Here is a 14,607-nt window from a genome sequence, read left to right on the forward strand (position 1 = left end):
CCCTTATGCAACTTCAACACGTCTATCAACTTTGACTTGTTCTTCCGTCAGCTTGGATGACACAATAACGGGCAAGTTCGAGCCCTCATCAAGATACGCATACTCCAAGTGTGACGGGAGTACTTTCAATTCTAACGGAGCGGGTTTCTCCACCGAATCCGCCTCACTCTCACAGCTAATCTCATTTACCTCAACCATGGCAACCCCGAAATCTCAACCAACTCATCACAAACCGAGTCGTTCTCACACAACTCATCCTCACCCAAATCACACAATCGACTAAACCATTACTTTCCACGAGATCCGTAACACAAATGTAATCAAAGCATTTATCCATACTTGCAATAAAAGAGTTAATAAAATAAACCGAATAGCATGGACCACTGAAATCATCTAGATCACTCGGGTGCTTCATCGACCTCGCGACATCATAAGTAACATTTTCATCACCAACCCGAAGCATGATCTTCCCATCATACACATCGATCAGTGCCTTTGTAGTACGTAAGAACGGACGACCCAGAATAATGGGAACCTTCTCGTCGGCCTCCATGTCAAACACCACAAAATCAACCGGGAACACAAACTTATCCACTTTTACTAGCAAATTTTCAATAATACCCCGCGGATACTTCACAGAACGATCGGCCAATGATAAAGACATGTGATTTGTGTAAGCTCACCTAACTCCAACTTCTCGTACAAAGAATACGACATCAAATTAATACTCGCACCCAAATACGCCAATGCATGGCTCATCGCATCACTACCAAACAAAACTGGAATAGTAAACACACCCGGATCTGACAACTTCTCGGGTACGCGGTTCAACACTACCGCTGAACAATCTCCCATGAGGGGAATCGATGCACCTCCCCCAACCTATCCTTCCTATTCAGCAGGTCCTTCAGAAACTTCGCGTACTTCGGCATGTGTTGGAGCGCTTCAATGAATGGGAGATTAATCTTCAACTGTTGGAACATATCAAGAAAGTGCCCATAATCCCGCGTATATTTCTGGTGTTTCGCGCGAGCGGGACACGGGATACGAGAGTGGTCAATCAAAGGTGATGGCCGGACTTCAACCGGCTTCTTCTCTACTGGCGATGCAACTGGTGCGGTGTTATGCACTTTTCGCAGTACTTCCATCTCGATCTCTTCATCCACCACCTCCTCATCTTCCACTTCAACCTCATTCCTTCGCACCTCGGGACCCAAAACCCTGCCGCTACGAGTAGTAATCGCTTTTATTTGAGCGGCCGGATTCTGTTGAGTAGAACCTGAAAACTGTCCTGGGGTCTTTCATTCAATTGTCGGGCAATATCACCAATGGTCCGTTGCATGTCGAGCATAGCTGATTGTTGATTCTTGAAAAGCATATCATGCTCGGCAAGGGTCTTTTAAGTGGCTTGATCTCTAGTAGCGATTTGCTGCATCATCTCGTCCAACTTCTTACTCGGATCTAGCACATTATTCGAACTTTGACCATTGGAACCTTCATTGTTATATTGGCCTGGATTTCGGTTATAGGATGCTTAGAACCCAGGTCGTCCACCAGCCGGATGCCAATTCGAGTTACTTTGCCCCTGATTCTGGTTCTGATTCTGATTCTTGTAGCTGTTCCAGTTCTGATTGTTGTTGTTGTAAGCATTAAGGAACCCGTTCTGACCAGCCACAAAATCAATATCTTGATTATTAATCAATAGACAATCCATCGTACTATGACCACCTCTACACATCTCACACTTATCCACCTTAGTCTTTAGCTCTTTTATCTCTCGGGTGAGATTCTCCAAAGCAGCAGCCATACCAGTGTCCAGATTAACCTGGTGCACACCTCGAGCAGATGAGGGTGTACTGGTGACGGGATTGGAATTCCCGCCTCGTGGCTTCTTCGCGTACTCAGATTGCGAGAAACTTTCAAACTGCTTGTTACACTCGGTCATATTCTTCTTGTCCATCAAATTACCCCCAGCAGCTGTGTCAAACTTCGCCTGAGCCTCATAAGTAAGCCCATTGTAAAACTTCTCAACAAGGGCCTAAGGGGTGAGCCCATGTTGTGAACAACGGGAAAGCAGATTCTAAAAACGCTCCCAAGCTTGGTAATATGCCTCATCCGGCTCCATGTGAAAGGAGTGGATCTGATCACGGAGGCGAGAGGCCTTAGCAGGTGGAAAGTACTTCTTGATGAATGCATTGCGAAGCGCCTCCCAAGTAGTGAATGCTCCAGCAGGTTGCGAATCAAGCCAAGTGGCGGCACGACCTGAAAGTGTAAACGGAAACAAGTGAAGGAAGATCGCATCCTGGTTAGCACCTTGCAAATTGATCGTTTTGAACACACGGGTCAGACGGTTGATGTGTGCCGATGCATCTTCATCTTCACGGCCATGGAACTAGTGGTGATTGGTGATGTTGTTCATGACATAGGATGGGATCTGCCACGAGTTAGGGTTATTAGTGTCTGGGGCGACAATGGGTGAGTGATCTCCATGGAACCCTTCAAAAGCTTGCTGGTACACGGTGCGGTTATTCTCGGCCATCAGAACGGATCTAGGACTTGGTGGTGGTGAATTTGCAGGTGAATTTGTGGGTGATGATTTCGGTGAAGTATATATGGTGATCGGTTGCTTTTTAGACGATGATGAACTTGAACTTGCCTCGGACTTCAACTGAGTAGATCCAAAGTAATCCAACGGTGGTCCTTGCGAACGCAGATGTGGCATGTACCTACAAAACGAAATAAAACAAGTAAGTAGTTTCTAATATAACGACTCCAATACTGAAAATAAATAAACAATTAAAAACAAACTAGACTTAATTGAGACTCCTACGACTCAAACAAAACGAAACAAATAGCGCGTATGTAGCAAGTAGGTCCAATCAAAGCTAATAACGCAATTGCCAAGAGTCCCCGGCAACGGCGCCAAAAACTTGATATGCTTGAAGTAGTTTAATATTTATTAACTAAAACTAAAAATAAACACTAATTAATACTCTAGACTCTCTAAAACTCGACTAAACTACTAACCGGCAAGTGAACTGACCGACTCTAGTAAAGCGTAAGTCCGGATATCGAACCCACGAGACTCTCTAAATTACGCTTATTAGTTAATCAGACTCGACTACAAAACACGACTTATTAATTATATTTTTTTGGGGGATTTTTATTTAAAATACTAATTTAATACTGTAATTATAAACTAATTAAGAAAACAAGTAATTTAAACGAAAACGAAGTTTGTTGTGAAAATAAGATGATGATGAGAAAACTACCTAGGCTAGACTCCCCTAAATTTCAGTAATGAATTGACTCGGGAAAATATTTAGTTATGGACTGGGATCGTAAAATAGACACTTAAAAGAAAACCCGAACAGGACCCCTGACCCTTTTCAAGAGAAACCTATGGATTTCTAACAAGTTTTAACGCACACCAGTATTAAAAATCAAGTTCGCTTACGGTCACCCAATTGTTATAATTTAGTTCCTTATACGAAATCCTACCTTACATCGCGAAAATCAAAGTCAATTTACTATACTTAATTGATTTGATAAACAATAATAAATAATCAACCCTAGACGGACTACTTACGAAGAACTAAATCTAGCAAGATAAAATAGTAAAGACTTATCAATAACCTAGCACTTTACAGATTTTAGGTTAGCAGCATACTTAGATTTATTTAACAATATTATTCCTATGATCTTATCATGACATCAATCATAAAATAATCAAAAACACAAAGTAATTGACCTAATAGCAATCATATCATATGACAAACAATAATCAAGGAAAACTATGGAATAAAAAACTCATCAAAAAATCCTAAGTATCCATATGCATCAATTAATTATAGATAAATCTTTTACTAAATCATAAAACCATAACGATAAACAATCCCAAGTCAAATCAAAACATCAAAGTAGGTTCATCATAAGCCTAGATAGTTCATGCAACTTAACCTAGCATCTTAGGTTTAAGCAAAACAAACAAATAAGAATTCATGGCGATAAAACAATGATAACAAAAGAAATAACAGATAGAACCCGTGTTCTTCGTCTTCAACCAATATGCGCAACACCAGCTGATTCTTCGACTCCAAAGCTGCTGGAAACTGCTCTCAGACTCCTCGGAACCCACCAAATTCGTCTGGACTTCAAGGTATGCTTAATGGTGAGTTTAGGGGTTTTTTTATAGGCAACAGGGGTCTAAAAATAAGTTAAGTCGGCCAACAAACGAACAATCTGGAACATGCACCCGCCGCGCCGCGCGGCGGGCTCCTCCCTCCCCGTCGCGCGGAGCTCCGGCCTAGGGGGGTCTGGTTCATCCTGGCTGGTCCGATTCACTCCTGGTTCGGTCCGGTTCGTTTCCTGACGCGTCGGTTCTCCGGTTGGGTTTGTTTTTGCTCTTTTTTCGCCTTCTTTTCACCGGAATTAAAGCCCGAAACCTAAAACATAAAATCATGTTAGTAGTATACAAATATTACGAGAAACCGCACATAAACTAATAAAATATTAAATAAATGTACACGGGATTAATGTATATTAAGCGTTATATCACACACACACACAAAATCACCTGTACATCAACATTCCAAATCCAATTTCATCCATTCAAGTATCCAAGATCTAGCTTAATCAAATCCAAATAGGTAAACCTTACATTTATTCATTCGCGTTAAGGTTATTAGCACGTAAACCGAGTCAAACCGACATAAACGAACTAAAATAAATGAGCTTCAATCAAAATCAAATAACAATAACAATAATATGATATGGGGAAAAATAATACAAACAATAATAAGAAGAGCTAATGGTCGGGTTAATGAAATGCTTGGTTGTAATGGGGGTGTGGTTCAAACCACTAAACCCGGATCCCAAACAGCTCGGCTCAACTTCGAAACACGGACCCAAAGAAAAGTTGAACCCAGATCTGTAAAGTCAGAACCCGAAAACAAGAACCAACCCATCCAGCTTGTCGTTGAGCCGTAAGGCTTGAAACTCCCCTAATCGGCCCAACTGGGTTCAAGTTCCGGCGAAGAGGGACTCGGCTCCTGTGAACAAATGCAATCACGAAACCCTATGCGAACCTGTTTAAATTCGCATCCCTTGCGAACTCGTCGAATTCGCATCCCGTGCGAACTTGTCGGGATTCGCATCCCGTTCAAAATTGTTGGATTCGCATCCCGATGCGAATTTAATGTGCGAATTCTTCACGTTCGCATTATGTGTGAATTTTTCATGCGAATCACTGGGTAGAGGACATCGGAGTTTCTGGAGTGGCGGCGGTGGCGGTGAGGAGGTGTGGCCGTGGGTAGAATAGAAAGGAGAAGGAGTGGTAGTGGTGGTGATGGTGTAGCCATAAAATAAGAAAAAGGAACCCAAACCCGACCCCAATCATCGTCCCCTGGGTCGCCGGAAGTTAGAAGAGGCGGCGGTGGTAGGTGTCATGAGGTAAGGGAGAGAATGAGGAAGATGAATGGGGGGTTTATATAGTTAGGGTTGTGAGGGGCTAAAGTGTAAATACATAATAATAATAATAATAATAATGTAATAATAATAGTAAAACTTTAATATATATATATATAATAAGTTATTATTAGATTTGATTCTAGGGGTGTGAACCCGTAAACGAAACCCGAGACCCGACTCGTCTTGAACCCATAACCCGCCTCCTACGAAACCGATAACGTATGGGACCCGGTTAAGAAACACTTGAATATAAAATGCCGTGAGATTAATAAAAGGAACACACGAACGTAAGATGACTTGCAAAATATTATGTATGTAAATATCATAAAGTGTGGGAACCATAACTTAAGATGAGTTAGAAGGAGAATTAAAATAATAAGAAAAATGAGGTTAAAGTATATTAAATAAAGAAGAATACATGTAGGTTTCAGTTAACTTAAAAGGTTAACCCCATTAACTTTAAAAATGAATGACAAGTGCTTATAGAGGATTAATACGTGTACCTTATTAAACAATTAGTCGTGCACAACTCAGGAAGGGAATTACTATTAATGGTGAATTTAACAGGATCCAGGTGAGTTCTAGCCCCTTTTATGTATTTTTTTCGGGCTGTGTGCATACTATGATGTGTTAGAATAATACACTTACCTTAAATGGTAAGTGTATATTAGATATATGTTTGCGTATGAATGTGAATGTTATGGATTGATTAACTAGTATGCACGTAGTTGTTATATTAGTTATGATTGAAGGAAGTAGAAAGAAAATGTAATGAAGGTAGAGTTGTATGGTATGATAGAGGGCACCGGGCCCTAATAATAACCGAGGTATGTAGGGCACTGGACCCTTATAATATTCAAGGTAAATAGGGACTGGACTCTGAGGATATCCAAGGTATGTAGGACGCCAGATACTTATTAATTCCGAGGTATGTAGGGACTGGACCCTTATAATATCCAAGGTATGTGGGAACCGGATCTTTATAGTATCCGAGATATGTACTCAGTAAGAAGTATAAATGTATGTATGTATGTTTGAGTAATAGATGAACAGATAAGTATTAATACGTATCTTCAGACGCGTATTAGTAAGTAAGTGAACGTAATGTATGTTAATTAACTAGAACTCACTCAGCGTAGCTGACTTTTAGTGTGCACGTAGGCAAGTAGAATGAGACAAGTTGCTTGATGAGGACACGTGGCAATAAGAGGAAAACTGGCATCGCTATGAAGAAGACACCCGTGTCATTTATATTTTATGTTTAAGACTTATGTTATTTCTGTTTAAGACAAGATGTTTATGTTATGTACGAATGGTTGACTTTTATTTTCGCAAAATGTTTTAATTAACTCTGATTTTCTGAATTATGTGAATGAGTAAGTAAATCCAACCGGCGTAAAAGTAGGGCACCCGGGCTCGGGGGCCTTACATTTCACGATATGAAACATGCGACTTTGGGGTTTGGTTTCGTTAGAATAATGTTTATTTATTGTTATTATAATTATTAAAGCAATTAAACAATGGATTACAAAAAAATAAACAGAACCGGGTCCAGGGAGGGTCAAACCCGCGCCCTGGGCCGGTTCGGTGTCTTAACATGAAACGCACCAGCCAACAGGCTGGTGCTTCACTTTGTGTTTCATACCAGCTCTTAAAATATTTAACCAGATACAACCCAGTACCCAGATTCAATTACAAACCCTAGAAATTTAATCCGATGATTTGTTTGTTGTTCGTTCAAATTAAGTTAGGGTTATTGTTAATGGATCAAAAACGAATTATAAGCATGCTTCAATTACCGTTTATGGTTGCGGGATGAGGGTTAACGATCAATAGTAGGTTACCAACAGGTCCAGACGGCTTTGAAAGCTGCAATTAGGTTAGGGCTTTATGTCGCGAGATTGAGAGGAAGGTGTGAGCGAGTTTAATTGAATTTACGTTGTGTATTTATAGTGTATTAAGGTTAGGCAGCCGCAAATCGTTTAGGTCGCAATTAGCTGTGATTTTGATTCGTTTTCCATGTTTAAACTGTCGGTGTGATGTGTTTTTTGGTAATAAACGATTTGGTGAGATCAATTTTTTATTATACCCGAGAATTAAGGTCCAAGAAAAGTGGGGGGGGGGGTATACGTTGGCGACGGGAATAGAGGGGAAAAGAGAAAAGGATTTGAATAATTTTTGCAACTTGGTCCTTGTGCTTTGGTTGTGAGTACAAAGCAGGTTAAGGTTTAGTTTAGGGGTAAATTTTGCATAACTTTGATAGTTATCAACAATTAATAAGAAAATAAATAAATAAAACTAAATTATAAGTACTAAACAAACTCGGGGTTTTATTAATGAGGTAACCGAGTGCAAAGATGGGTGTCGTGGAAACAAGATAAATGATCGATAATAAATTTATTACTTCGATTAAATAACAATAGACCGAATAATAAAAATTTTAAAATGGGTCGGGGTTTATGATCCGAAATTTAACGAATGTTACACTTCTTGGCTTGGTCTTTCATTGACTTTGTCTATAAACTCGGTGGGTTATTTGGAGGTTTAGAACGAGTTGATTTTCGAGAAAACTTGTCATAACAAGGAAACGTTTTTTTAATGAAATTTAACATTTTTGTTCTTAAAATATAGAAGTAGGAATAAAAATATGTAATATTTCTATGATTGAGTGGCTTAAGAACCTCTTTCGTACTTGTAATGTTCTATTTTTTGTTATAGCAACTTGCTAGGACAACTTTCAATGAAATACCGCGTTTTCAAAAAAGTAATTGACCTTTAGTGGCCTTCGTAAGTGATGGCTGGTTTCAATAGCCAGTTGATTTGTTGCTAATAGACTTTATGATTGAACGATGTATGAATTTTTGTTATCTGGGAGACTTTGAACAAAAAAGCTTCCAATCCTTCGGTGTTTAAAATTGATTTGTTGCTAATAGACTTTATGATTGAACGATGTATGAATTTTTGTTATCTGGGGGACTTTGAACAAAAAAGCTTCCAATCCTTCGGTGTTTAAAAGGTTTTCATTTTAAGCGTACCAAATAATAAATAAAATAAACCAGGTTAGTTTAATTAATGAGTTGATTTAATTATGAATTGATTTAATTATTAATATGTTGAAGTGGGTTGAGTTAGAGGTGGACAAATAAATCGGTTAATCGAACCGACCAGAAAACTGAATCGAAACCGAACCAGTTTGGAACCGATTATGTAGAAACCGGTTTGGAACCGATTGAAACCATAGGTTCGGAACCGACTTGTAGTTTTCTCCACCAAAACTGGTTCCAAACCGGTTAACCGAACCAAAACCGGCCAAAACGGGGCAAAATCGGTCAAAACCCTAACCGAAGCCTGTCGTACCATGGTAAAAAACCGGTTTCAACCTAAACCGAAACCGACCCGGTTTAAAACCGATTATGTAGAAACCGGTTTGGAACCGATTGAAACCATAGGTTCGGAACCGGTTTGTAGTTTTCTCCACCAAAACCGGTTCCAACCGGTTAACCGAACCAAAATCGGCCAAAACAGGGCAAAATCAGTCAAAACCCGAACCGATACCGATCAAAACCCGAACTGAAACCTGTCGTACCATGGAAAAAACCGGTTTCAACCCGAACCGAAACCGATCATAACCCGGTTTTGACTTTTGTTAACCAAACCGAACCAGTTTTAACCCAAACCGGTTTTGAGTTTTAACCCGGTTTATGCACCTCTAGGTTAGGTGAGTTAAGTTATTCTACAAATGGAGACAAAAATGAGAAGGGTGAGAAGGATTTATAGCTACACAAAAAAAAACCCTTCCAAAAAAATTAAAAAAATAAATAAAAATTCATAACTCAAAATTTAATAAAAAAACAAAAAAAGTAAAAACACAAAAATGTTTTCACCGTATTCCTCGTTCTATAAAAAAAAACAATGTTGTGGAAAAAAGATCATTGTGTCTTTTTGTTTATTATTGTGTTTTGTGTTCATTTTGTCATTGATTGTGTCTTTTTTCTTTGACACTGTGTCTTTTTTTCTTAACATTGTGTTATATTTTGTTCGGCATTGTGTGATATTTTACGATTTATTGTGTCTTTTTTAGTTATGATTGTATCTTTCGTTCATTTTCGTCATTGTGTCTTTTGTTTCTACATTGTATCTTTTCTTTTCGGGGGTTGGGACGAGAATCACGAGGAAAACAATTTTGTTTTTAAAATTTTTGCATTTTTATTTATGTTTTAAGTTATAACTTATTTTTATTAATTTTTTAAAATTCTTTCTGGTTACTTTAGTATTTTTACTTTGCACATAATTTGGGTCCAAATAAGTGGTACCTATCCGAATGAATTGTAAATCAAGGGGCGGAGATTAGATTCTGTGTGCAGAAAATAGAAAATCTATTCACTTGACGAGTTTAGTTGGTTGATTCTGGATCGGATAACGGGGGATAAACCCTAACAAGCAAAGCAAAGCAAATGGATGGTATTCGATGGCCTTGTTCGAATTCAGACAAATTCCCACCACCTGCTGAACTACTCAAAAGTGAATCAAGGTAGCCATCACTTCTTAACTCCTAATTACTTATTACCTGATTCACCATCTACCTACTTTTTAATTCTTCATTACAAAACCATATCCTGTTGTATAAAATTAGGGCACTAACTAGTTAGCTGTGTTTCTCCACCATTTATATTGTGTCACAACTCACAATATAATCAGTTTGGGATGTGCTTATCTATCCATCTATTTACAACTTCTTTCTGCTAACCACATGTCTTGTCTTTTAAGTGTTGGCAACGAACCAATTATTGTGTCTTCCATAATCAGATAATTCGTTTTAATACACAAATTTAAACACCCCCTTACATGTGCATACAAACATCCCAAATGAATGGAATGCATCAAAGCTCTCTTGCTAGTCATTCCATATTAAACGACATGTGTGTAGTCAACCTAGTGAGGGCAAATCACCAAACTAATATTCCTAATGCAGATCAACAAAATGGGTAGGTAAGGAATACAAGTTATAAAAAAAAAACACAATTGTAACAACAAAAAATAAAAGCCCATATAAGTGAGATGTTCCCATTATAATTGCTTCCTTTCTCTTTTCTCTCATTTATGAAATTCCTAAATTCCAAATCCACAAATTACCAAATAGTATTAATGGGAGATGATCCGTGAGATGTAAAGGGTAAATGAGGGGACATTGTATGTATGCAAACAAAAAAGTTAATGCTAACTTCACAAATGATTTCTCGACAATTACATCATTTTCTTAATAATATTTATCTTCACAATACCCTTTTATGTAATTTGTTTTATAAATACCAAAAAACATTCAGTGCCACTCTAATCACCAATTACTAAAATTTCACACAAAAAATATCGCCCCAACTATATTATTGAACTCCCATAATATTTCACCAATATATTTCCACTTATTAGAGAGCGGTATTAGAATGTCTTCAGGCTCCTCATGCTCAATACTTTTTGTCTGTCACCCCCATCGAAGGGTTAGGCCAACACATGCCAGTAGTGGAGTACCGGGCCATTCTTAAATATCGTTTAATCCTGTTCCCAGTTGATGAGCCCTGCCTGGTCTGACGTAAAGTTTGTTTAGATAATTTTTGTGAACATGCGGTTCATTGCAAAGAACTCCTAGGGTTTAAATATAGACATGATTTGGTCAGGGATGTTTATTGTGATGTGTTAAAACGGGCGGGAATCTCAGCAAAAAAAGAGGCTCCTGTGAATTTCTTGTCGGATCCGCGTGAAGGAAGGCCTAATCTCCGACCAGCGGACATTCTTGTGTTTGGATGGGCGGGGGGAAAGCATGCTTGTGTGGACCTTACTGGGTGTCCCCTCCCTTGTCAAGCTCAGGGGCACCGGGTTTGTTGCTAGGCAGGCCGTGTAAAACAGAAGCAGAAAAATTGCTAAGCACGAGAAGGCGTGTATTGAGAATCAACACGCCTTCATTCCTTTTGCTTTCGATACATTTGGGTCTCTTGCCCCTCGATGCTGCTACGTTTCTGAAAAGAGTTCAGCGGTCGTGCATAGTAACTCAACAACACCAAAGAATGATAACTTTGTTTTCGGTAGGATTGGTTTTGCTATTCAAAAGAGGGTAGCGGCACAGCTTGTTGCCCGCTTACCTGCCTCTCTATTGTAATTGGATCCTTTTATTTGTCAATTATAAAATAGTCATACTAATAAAGAAATAAAAGCTATTATGATCCTTTCCCATTCATAAAAATCCTGGATTTTTGGATATTGTTCATTTTCCGTAAAATAATTTATAGGAAAGATAAGAAGTGTTATATAGCATTGACATTAGTTTATTGTCGCTGAAAGGCCTGGTGGTACAGAACAGAAAGACAGAAAGCTTCAAAAGGCTGACCGCGAAAAACTAAGGAGGGATCGTCTCAATGACCAGTTTACTGAATTGGGGAAAACGCTAGGTATGTTAGTTACTATTTAGATTAAGAAAAAAAAAACAATTTGAAGGTTTTTTTTATAATCTTGTTATTATAAACAATCTGCATGTTGAATGCTAAAATGTTAAAAGCTTTGAGCAGATCCTGAGAGACCTAAATTTGACAAGGCAACAATACTTAATTACACAATCCAGATGCTAAATGATTTGACGGCTCAAGTCAACAAACTAAAATCGGAGTACGCAGCACTCACCGAAGAATCTCGTGAGGTGATTTTATGCTTTCACTTTTAAATTTGCTGGTTTGTTTGCAATAAATTTTATTTTATAGAAATCATCACAACTTAAACCTGCATATTAATGAAATTTTTTTATGGTTTTCAGTCACTTGTAAGAAAATTTTCAAGCCAGGTCTTGGCTCGGGCTCGTTTATTACTTACTAATTATTTATTTTTTTTATTTATACATAATTAGAAGTTTATATAAATTATTTAGTTATTTTTATCATAATTATATATATTAATGTTTATTATTTATTATGTATGTTATATTAAATTAAATCCATTATATTTTTATTCGTGAGTCCAGTCAAGCTCGATACATGCAGCTTGATCTTTGGCTCGTTTATTAAGCGAGCTTCAATCAGGCTCGAGGTTGTTTAAGCTCGACTCAGTTCGAGGTTTTAGCGAGCCGATCTCGAGTAGCTCAACTCGGCTCATTTACGCCCCTACTTGTTATAACAACTTAAAACACCCATATTTGACAGTTGACTCAAGAGAAACATGATTTAAGAGAAGAAAAGGCATCACTGAAATCAGACATTGAGAATCTTAATATTCAGTACCAACAAAGGGTTAGGGCTATGTACCCATGGGGTCACATGGACCAGTCAGTTGTAATGCATCCCCCTTCGTACCCGTACCCGGTCCCAGTTCAAATGCCAATGCCACCTGGCACTATTCCCATGCACCCAACTGTACAACCCTTCCCCTTCTTTGGAAGCCAAAATCCCGGGGTTGTTTCCAATCCGTGCTCCACTTTCTTTCCGTCTGTTCAGTATGTACCTCCAGCTGTGCAGCCGAGTGGTAGGTCCCATGTTTCTAGCAGACAGGGTTCTAGAAACAAATCATCAGAGCACGGGGAGAGTGGAAGCGGGAAAGATGAGGATTCTAATGATGTTGCAACTGAATTAGAGCTTAAGACACCCGGATCTTCTAGAGATCAGGTTAGCTTGTGCCTCTTGTTAAATTCATTAACGGTCAAAACCGGTTCGGGCCAAAATGGGTAATTTTTTATATGGGCAAACCGGGCTGGTTGACCTGAAAGTCTGAAAAGCTTTTGGTTCTAAACTTTTAAGTGTTTTTAGTAAATTATGAGTGTCTGATATGTATGAGTGCTGAAATTGTATTATTCTAGTTGTAATCTAAGTTTTTTCCCTTTTATTTAATGGTTTAGGAAGTTGTATGTTTTATAAATGCACTTTGTGTGACTCGCAGGCCAGGTTGACTAGTTTGACTCATTTTAGTGGCTTCTTTTAAGTTGTGTTTTCATTTTTACCATTTGGGTTGACTAGTTTTGACTCATTTTAGTTGAAGGGAGAACAAAATGTGTTGACTGGTCAACCCAACCGATTTCATGCTAATAATTTTACTAAATTGACCCGTACATCAGTAATCGGGTCAAAATTTTCACATCTATTTTCTTTGATATAAAATAAAGAAAAAAGTAACTTTGTAGGTTAAATTATTAAGTTTATTGTATTTTCATTAATTTTTTTATTTGTTTCGTAATCTTTTATTTGACCATGAAACCGGAAATAAAGTAAACATGGTGACATTATGCTGCAGGATGGTTCACCAGGTCAATCAAAATCGAAGAAATCATCACACAGGAAGGAAAATAGCATTTCAGAAGGAAGTGGGTGTTCATCTTCTGGTACGGTTCAAGTTGGCTCATCAAATAGTGTCATTGGTGGTAATAATTAAGATAATCCATTACCATCGTAATCATATTATCTCTCTACATAGATTGCTAACTTACAAAAAAAGCTCATGTACAATACCGATGAATTATGTTTAACTAGAGGTGGACTGGGAACATGGATGGGTCAGACGTGTGGTGGTGTAATGGGTCAACAGGTCGGGTCTGGACGACTCAAAAACACTGTTTGATCCCTTTTTAAGTAAACTATAACTTAATGATGTGATAGATATGAATGTATGATAAAAGACGTTATCTGAAAAAAAAAACGCAGGACGGGTCAGACTAACGGAGTAATTGGTCAACCTTATGACTCAAAACTACTATTTTGATCCCCTTTTAGTAAAATTATAATGCTATAATGTGTTTAAAGCATTATTAAAATATCAATGATACTTTGCTGAAATTCAAATAAAAACTATTTTTCTGTGATGCTCGCTAAAATATCGATCAACAGACAAATAAATGGATATTTGATGTTCTTAGAATGAGTTATGCTATTGTTGGCTCAAAAAACACCGACTGGGATTAATTGTTTGGTCATACATATGTTATTTACATTTATCTATATATATATATATATATGTATTAGAGTATTTACAGCCTGTCTCTATTCCCATCTTTGTAATTATACTAAAAAATACTATATTTCTTTCTTCTGTTCAATTAAATAATACTTTTTTACACCTTTATCATTACAGTTTTCTCTTTTCTCTACTCACAATCAATTCTACAAATATTAA

General features: G+C 37.9%; 1 protein-coding gene across 1 annotated transcript; it reads left to right on the plus strand.

Annotated features, from left to right (window-relative positions):
* The first annotated feature begins 10,977 nt into the window (after positions 1–10,977).
* Positions 10,978–14,100, plus strand: LOC143567455 (transcription factor bHLH121-like). The gene is made up of 5 exons (XM_077053874.1): positions 10,978–11,049; positions 11,786–11,909; positions 12,027–12,154; positions 12,651–13,109; positions 13,732–14,100. The coding sequence occupies exons 1-5, from the start codon at positions 10,978–10,980 to the stop codon at positions 13,867–13,869; spliced, it is 921 nt and encodes a 306-aa protein (XP_076909989.1). The 3' UTR covers positions 13,870–14,100.
* The last annotated feature ends 507 nt before the right edge of the window (positions 14,101–14,607 follow it).

Source organism: Bidens hawaiensis, unplaced genomic scaffold (genome assembly GCF_021521415.1).
Source record: "Bidens hawaiensis isolate Kalapana, Puna unplaced genomic scaffold, B.hawaiensis_p1.1 tig00023406_1, whole genome shotgun sequence".
Classification (NCBI taxonomy): Eukaryota; Viridiplantae; Streptophyta; class Magnoliopsida; order Asterales; family Asteraceae; genus Bidens; species Bidens hawaiensis.